Source organism: Oncorhynchus gorbuscha, unplaced genomic scaffold (assembly GCF_021184085.1).
Source record: "Oncorhynchus gorbuscha isolate QuinsamMale2020 ecotype Even-year unplaced genomic scaffold, OgorEven_v1.0 Un_scaffold_14:::fragment_6:::debris, whole genome shotgun sequence".
Lineage (NCBI taxonomy): Eukaryota > Metazoa > Chordata > Actinopteri > Salmoniformes > Salmonidae > Oncorhynchus > Oncorhynchus gorbuscha.
The window spans coordinates 10,449-19,122 of NW_025744672.1; the positions used below are offsets into that span (position 1 = coordinate 10,449).

Here is an 8,674-nt window from a genome sequence, read left to right on the forward strand (position 1 = left end):
TGCAGTGTGATTATTGTGAGGCGCTACACACATTCGAGAGTTACAAGACGGGGGACTTCAAATATGGCAAGTCAAGGGAACTATAGCCTACTGTTTAGATGGGTTAAATTGATAAAAGCCTAACTGAAATCTGGACACTGCGTGTAGGTCTATAACCTCTCACATAACCAATATAATACAAACTCCTGCAGAATTAAGCATATCTTGCAGTAAAATGATACACCAAATGTACATTTTGATTCGGGAACAGGAGTTTAGAAATAAGATTTTTTTTCATTCAGCATCTTGAGAGAATGAATGTGTAGTTAGGGACTGTCTGTAAAGGCGCTAGCTCTATCAGATTCATAAAAGCTGATAGTATTTCAACCATATAAAATATTTTTATTTATTTTTTATTTAACCTTTATTTAACTAGGCAAGTTAGTTAAGAACACATTCTTATTTACAATGATGGCCTACCCAGAGGAAACACTCCCCTAAACCGGACGATGCTGGGCCAATTGTGCGCCGCCCTATGGGACTCACGGCCAGTTGTGATAGAGCCCTTGATCGAACCCGGGTCTGTAGTGACGACTTAGCTGACTGTGCCACTCAGGATCCCATAATATGCATTAAAGCAGTACTGAAATCTTATCAGAAACATGTTGGGTATTTTCCACTGCTTTTAATTTCCTTAAAACTGGCCAAACTGATATCATTTGAAAATTTTGCACGAAAAATCTTTCACATTTTTTACTTATGGCATTTTCTCCACGGTCCCTAAATGTCTGTTGAGCGAGAGAAGTAGAGATGAAAGAGAACTTTACTGATGTCAACTATATTGAACAAAAATATAAATGCAATATGCAACAATTTCAAAGATTCTACTTAGTTACAGTTCATATAAGGAAATCAGTCAATTGAAATAAATTCATTAGGCCCATTCATCTATGGATTTCACATGACTGGGAATACAGATATGCATCTGTTGGTCACAGATACCTTAAAAAAAGTAGGGGCTTGGATCAGAAAACCAGTGAGTCACTGGGGTGACCACCATTTGCTTCATGCAGCACGACACATCTCTTGGCATTTTTCCTATTTTGTTGCCTTACAACCTAGAATTAAAATTGATTTTGGGGGGTTTGTATAATTTGATTTACACAACATGCCTACCACTTTGAATATGTTAAATATTTTTGTTGGTGAAACAAGCAAGAAATAAGACAAAAAAACAGAAAACTTGAGCATGCATAACTATTCCCCCACCCCAAAGTCAATACTTTGTAGAACCATCTTTAGCAGAAGTTACAGCTGCAAGTCTCTGGGTCATGTCTCTATAAGCATGGCACATCTAGCCACTGGGATTTTTGCCCATTATTCAAGGCAAAACTGCTCCACCTCCTTCAGGTTGTATGGGTTCCGCTGGTGTAGAGCAATCTTTAAGTCATACCACAGATTCTCAATTGGACTGAGGTCTGGGCATTGACTAGGCCATTCCAAGACATGTACATGTTTCCCCTTAAACCACTCAAGTGTTGCTTTAGCAGTATGCTTAGGGTAATTGTCCTGCTGGAAGGTGAACATCCGTCTGAGTCTCAAATCTCTGGAAGACTGAAATAGGTTTCCCTCAAGATTTTCCCTGTATTTAGCTCATCCATCATTCCTTCAATTCTGACCAGTTTTCCAGTCCCTGCCGATGAAAAACATCACAGTGTGACGCTGCCACCGCCATGCTTCACTGTGGGGATGGTGTTCTCGGGGTGATGAAAGGTATTGGGTTTGTGCCAGACATAGTATTTTTCTTGATGGCCAAAAAACTAAATTTTAGTCTCATCTGACCAGAGTACCTTCTTCCATATGTTTGGGGAGTCTCCCACATGCTTTTTGGCGAACACCAAACAGGTTTGCTTATTTTTTTCTTTAAGCAATGGCTTTTTCTGGCCACTCTTCCGTAAAGCCCAGCTCTGTGGAGTGTACGGCTTAAAGTGGTCCTATGGACAGATACTCCAATCTCCAATGTGGAGCTTTGCATCTCCTTCAGGGTTATCCTTGGTCTCTTTGCCCTCCTTGCCTGGTCCATGAGTTTGTGGGCAGCCCTCTCTTGGCAGGTTTGTTGTGGTGCCATATTCTTTCCATTTTTTAATAATGGATTTAATGGTGCTCCGTGGGATGTTCAAAGTTTCTGATATTTTTGTATAACCCAACCCTGATCTGTACTTCTCCACAACTTTGTCCCTGACCTGTTTGGAGAGCTCCTTGGTCTTCATGGTGCCGCTCACTTGGTGGTGCCCCTTGCTTAGTGGTGTTGCAGACTCTGGGGCCTTTCAGAACAGGTGTATATATACTGAGATCAGATCATGTGACAGATCATGTGACACTTAAATAAAGTCCACCTGCGTGCAATCTAACTAATTATGTGATTTCTGAAGGTAATTGGTTGCACCAGATCTTATTTAGGGGCTTCATAGCAAAGGGGGTGGATACAAATGCACGCACCCCTTTTCCATTTAAAATGTTGTATTTTTTTTAAACAAGTAATTTTTTCCTTTCATTTCACCAATTTGGACTATTTTGTGTGTGTTCACATTACATGAAATTCAAATACAAATCTATTTAAATTGCAGGTTGTAATGCAATTAAATAGGAAAAACGCCAAGGGGGATGAATACTTTTGCAAGGCACTGTAAGTGTGTGTGGGTGGTATGAGAGACAGACAGTCTGATTGCACACACCTGTGAACATGTGATGTATAAGGATGGGCTTCTGTACCTCTAATTTGGTGTTTTATTAGAAAGTGGTGGAAAACTCTGTCAGGCCCCGCTCTAGAATCTCCCAGAATTGTTCAATTGGGTTGTGATCTGGTGACTGAGTCAGCTATGGCATATGGCACCATCGCATGAGCCTGAAGCCACAGACTCTGGCCAAACTCATGTTTCTAAAAATGAATTCAAAGGCACTGTAGATGTAGCTTAATAAGGCATTTTTTTAAGTTTAATTTTAAGGCATTTTTAATTAAGTCACAGCCCAAATGTGCAATTCATAGACTATAATGATTTAATAAAACGAAATGTTGTTTAAATGCTGAGTGGTTAATGTCCCTGCCAGTCTTGACATAATTTCAATAATATAGCCTAAATAATTCATTTTCATCCTTCTTAGGCTACCTGTCTGACTCCTGACCTATTGAGAGTGTTTATATCTTGTTTAATACAACACATAGCCTATTTAAAATGATGAGCGCTTCTTAAAGTTTCCTGTTGTTTATTAAAATACTTTTCATTCAAATCATATGGTTTGGTTTCGATGCTTCATATCCAAATGGTAGGTCCAGGTAGTCACAAAAATCAATGGCTGTTGGATAAATTGTGATTTTAATGAACGGAGTGAATTTGGAGAGGCAGTTTTTTTTTCTTTTTGAGCAAGGAGCGTTTTTTTAGCGGAACGGTTGGAAAGGACGTGGAGCGCGGTAGCAGTGCGCAAGCACCACTCCATGAGAGATGAGCGGCATTTCTGACAGCTCAACTCCGCTCACATACTCTGTGCCCTGTGGATGGGGGCACTGTCATCCTATGGGGGCATAGCCATGGGAGCCAAAATAACGGCCAAAACAACGGCCTGCCCAGCATTGTTATACATGACCCTAAGCAGGATGGGATGTTAATTGCTTAATTAACTCAGGAACCACACTTCTGTGGAAGCACCTGCTTTCAAAATACTTTCTTTCCCTCATTTAAGTGTTTCCTTTACTTTGGCAGTTACGTGTACATTCAACACCTGGTCGCACACGCTTACTTCTTACATTTATGCACACATCAAATCAGGTTACAGACCACGTAGCTAGGCCTAAGACCCACAGACATAAATAGTGCAGCAAAATCAGTAGACTAGTTATTCATTTCGTAACCGCTGCAGACAAGGTTATTATACAGCCGAAACAAATATATTTTCTCAGTTTTACATAAGAAATATTTCTAGAAAGCCATAAATATGTGAAATATGTTTTTTTTTTGTAAATCCCACCCAGGGTTTCAGCCATATCCATTATTCCTTTGGTGGTCTGTCTGGTCAGTGTAGCCGCAGTAAACATTGGAATAATAGAGCAGACTGAAATGTCAAGTCGCTGCATACAACAGAATGGGGCCATGCTTTAAAGCCCACTGAATAATCCCAGGCTGGGGTGTAATCAGCGTGAAAGAACGGACCCAAACCTCCCCACAAACACACCACCACAGAGACTGAGCTTGTGTGTGTGTGTGTGTGTGTGTGTGTGAGAGAGAGCGCTCTAACAAAACTGTTAAAATATCCAGTTCAGTTACAGCACGGAGCAGAAAGGAGCAGAGAGGACATGAACGACAAGGCCCTATTTACCCTCTAAGCGTTTTCAAAGAGCTAAATCAAACATACGTGTCCATTCAAGTGTGTTACCATGCTGATCTGCTGAAGGGGATCAATGGAGAAAAACTTCACATGATGGTTCTGAGATGTTCAGTGAGACATTCAGTTCAGTGATTCAGACTATTAGAAATGATCTGGTGAAATAATGATGAGGATATGTTGTGTGTAACTGTATGGTTATGTTTCCTTGTTGAGAGAAATTGTGTGAGAGTGTGTGACAGTGTGTGTGTGTGTGTGTGTGTGTGTGTGTCTTCTGCATGAGTGAAAGACCGTGTTTGAAAGTGTGTGATGCGTGGCAGGCAGTGGATGTAGAAGGACTTCACTCAGATCATTGTCCTGCTGTGCACAATGGGACTACATAGCCAAACCAGCAAAAAGACAGACGGATCATTCAAAGTTGAAAAAAAAACATTTAAAGAAGGAAATCTAGGATTTGGATCTCACGGATGGTCAGTCCTTGCACCGATAACTCAGTCTATGAATTGAGAGTGGTTACATTGTTCCAGCCCCATCCCTCTGCTGTTTACAAGAAAGCAGTGGTGTGACAGCTTTGTGGTTGTTTGAATCCCAAATTGCCCCTTTAAGAAACGCATGATGGAACGCAACAACTCACCTCTCCGTGGAAGCTGTACCTTCCCCTGAGGATGGCTCTGTAGAGTCTGGGCCGGCTGTCGTCCTCGAAGGGCATGGAGCCACTGAGTAGGATGTAGGCTATGACCCCTAGGGCCCACATGTCCACCTGGCAGGAGTAGGGCAACCTCAAGACCACCTCTGGGGCCATGTACTCTGGTGTCCCACAAGTGGTCGTCATGGACCAGTCTCTTCTACCGCCACCTCCTCCATCCCCTCTTCCATCTCTTCCACTTCCTTTTCCATCCCTTCTATCACAGCTTTCCTTACCATCCCTATTTGCTACCTTACCACCTGGAACTCCACCCAGACTTGCACCCCTTTCACTGCCTCTTCCAACTCCACTATCTCCACTTCCACTGCCCACTCCATCCCCACCTCCATCCTTACCCCCTCCAAGGTCCCTGTTCCCAAAGCTGGCCAGTCCAAAGTCAGTCACCAGCAGGCGTGAGTCGGCTCCAGGGTGGTAGTACAACAGATTCTCAGGTTTCAGGTCCCTGTGTGTGATGCCCAGAGAATGAAGATACCCCACCCCGGCTAAAGTCATCTGCAGGGCTCTGGTGGCATCACGCTCGGTGAAGTGGCCCTTAGCGATGACACGGTCGAACAGCTCCCCGCCCGTGGCCAGTTCCAGAACCATGTAGACCCTCTGGGGCGACTGGAACACCTCCACCAGCTGTACCACATTGAGGTGGCTGACCCTGCGTAGCACCCCCAGCTCAGAGTCACACACCTCTCGCCCTTCCCTGGCATCCACCTGCAACAGGTGTTGAATTTCATTTTAGAAAACGACACACAATCCTGAATAGTTTGACAACTGATATTACTGCCCTTTTAATTTGTTGGTGTAATTGCCCTTACTAATGTTGCACACCTCCTTCTCCTTCTGTTTCTCCCCTCATGAACATTTGCTGTCCCCCTACCTCTTCCCTAGGTCTACTGGAAGAAATAAGTTTACAGACCTCTATCATCTTGATGGCGAAGGGTTGATGGGTGGCTCTGTGCTCTACACGTACTACCCGGCTGAAGCTCCCCCTACCGATCAGGGCCTTGATATCATACCTGGACAGAGAGGGCAGGAGGGAGAAGAGAAAAGGGCGAGTGGGAAGTAGAATAGTGTTCTGTTCTACTGTATTCAACTCTAGTGAGGTGAGGTCTTCTATGGGAGATAAATATGAAATATCATAGAATATGGAGTCATCATCATCATCAACAACATTAGCAAATTAATTAGTCTAAGTACCTACAATGAATCGGCACTGATTTATATTGCTACTACTGATCTTCAAACGTTAACGATTTTTATACAGTTACCTTGCTGTGACTCTGGGGTCAAACTTCGCCTTGTACTTGGCCACTTTGTTGTGCCTCTGCCCATCCTGGCCCGTCGGCAGTAGAACGCGTGACGGCGCCTGTGTACCCGTAACTCCACTGCTCTGAACAACACTCCAAAAGTTTTTCTGCGTCCCTTTACACTTCTGTAGCTCATCGTCTAACTCTTTTCTTTTGTGACTGTAGCCCACTACCGACTTCACGAAGCTCACGTAACCGTTTTTAACCGAGCTTTCTGGCAGCACCTTGGTGCTTCCGCAGCCCATTACTAAAGCGCAACTAACGAAGGCATGAAGAGAAAAGGGACAGTTGCTGCTTGCGTAATTGCGTGCGCTAAGAAAAACGTACACAATCTTAACAGACTCGATCAGCAGCAACGCCAACTTGCACCTATACTACAATACACATACACGGCTAAATTGGTGAAGAGACGTCTGGAGGAGTGAGTAAGCAGGTGCAGGCAACGCTTAGAATGTGTGAATGAATGGATTCACTGAAAAGGATTTTCTCGACATTCTGTCACGCAGGTGCATAAGGTGCGGATGCTCTTCCACATCAGTCAGTTGCCAAAGATAACACGTCAGTATGAGTTGTTTTGAAGCTTTTGACATTCTTTCACTGAGCTCGTTAAAGTATAATCATCTCCGAACTGGGCTATCCTCTAGAACTAGGCTATTTCTGGTAGTATTGCCACCCACCCTGGCCCATGATGCTGGTTGATGACAGAGTAACCTGCCATAGGCCTATTATAGTTTTCATCTTCTATAATTGTCATTGTGTGGTGTCTGTCTGCAGTAGCGGTGTGTGGGCAATATGACTGGGGAAGCAAAGCCAGAAAAAATGCCATATTACAACCTATGTGTAATTGCGTTGTTTTCTCCATAACCTGTTAGTTCATATGCATTGTGACCCTGATATATACCTAAGGCTGTGACAATAAGAAGGCACAGTGGCAGAATAAATTCAACCACACCTTTGTTTCATCACAAAACCGGAGAGCAACCTCTGTCCGTGAAGTCCACAAAGCATATTACATGTAACAAACAGTTATATGGCCTACAGTATGTTCTAGCAAGTTAATGTTTCTGACATTTTCGGACTGCTAAACAACTATTGATTTAGAACCACAGAGAGCAACTGCAATTTAGTCCAATCAACATAAGCTAAATATGATGTGGCTGTCTATGGTTCTGATTTGTGTGCGTGTGAGTGTGTGTGCGTGTGTTCATGCAAGTAGTAAAATCATGTTGATTCACCCTAGAAATGCCAATGCCACCCTCCTCTCTTTCATGTTGACAAGTTCTATATGACTGTCATACAGTACATGCTTTTATTTTTTGTTGTCCTAGGCTACCTGGCTAAAATGCTTTCTAGCTAGTCTAGCTTCCTTTCATGGGAAATGTTAGCCAGTTAACCTTCTACATCTAGCTACATATTGAACTTCCATCCTCTCATTCCAGGGGCACAATGTATTTTATGGTTGGATCAGAATCGCCATTATAATCATTGGCCAGTAAGGAGAATTAAGTAAAACCACAACTCCAAATCCCTATCCCCATCCATGGCTAATTTAGGAAAGGGACCATTTTAATTAGCTAGCTAGCCACCACAGAACAACAACACAACCAGATGCAGCAATTCAAGTTGTTACTGTCAATTACCTATTTCTCTGTGATAGGAGTGAAGCCAAATCCAAACTGACTTCCCTTGACACCTTTTTTTGGTGCACAAGCACCATTCACATTTGCGCTCACTCAGTTTAGCTCAACGCTGATTGGCTAGTATACCATTTTTTTAAATCAAGGGAGTCCAAATGATCGCTGGCTTCCCTTCCATTCAACGCTATGGGCGGCAACAACGTCATACTCTTTATGACCAGACAGCTTCAAATAAATGGCCTACACATACAGAGGCAGAGGGCGCTGTTTTGCTCACTCGGATGCTTTCTCTGGTGAGATTCAGTACATTCAGCCTCTTGCGAATTGAAGGAAAAAGATGAATACACAGAGAGATTATATATTTTCTTGGTAAATGTTTTGGGGAAGCCTGGCTTCCCTTGGCATCCATAAATACACGCCACTCTCTGTCTGTCTGGCACGTCCATAGCACATAGACCAGGGACCATCAACTAGATTCAGCTGCGGGATTCTTTTTTTTCTTGAGCAAATGGTCTGGGGACCGGAACATATTTACAAGAAATGTATAGACTGCAAATAAACTGCAAGAAGCCCAAACAGATGACTAAAACAATATCACTTCAACCCTTGCTTACATTTGTAAACAATCACATATATCTCTCTATTATGCATGGTAATACATTGGGACAGATTTGGAA

The 8,674-nt window shown here is 42.9% G+C and overlaps 1 protein-coding gene across 1 annotated transcript; it reads right to left on the reverse strand.

Annotated features, from left to right (window-relative positions):
- Positions 1-4,990: 4,990 nt before the first annotated feature.
- LOC124016989 (serine/threonine-protein kinase H1-like) lies at positions 4,991-6,880 on the reverse strand (the record flags this gene model as incomplete). The annotated part of the gene is made up of 3 exons (XM_046332320.1): positions 6,322-6,880; positions 5,970-6,069; positions 4,991-5,764 (listed from the first exon to the last, which is right to left on the reverse strand). Coding segments are annotated over exons 1-3 (1,158 nt in total), but the record flags the coding sequence as incomplete, so codon positions are not given.
- Between the last annotated feature and the right edge of the window lie 1,794 nt (positions 6,881-8,674).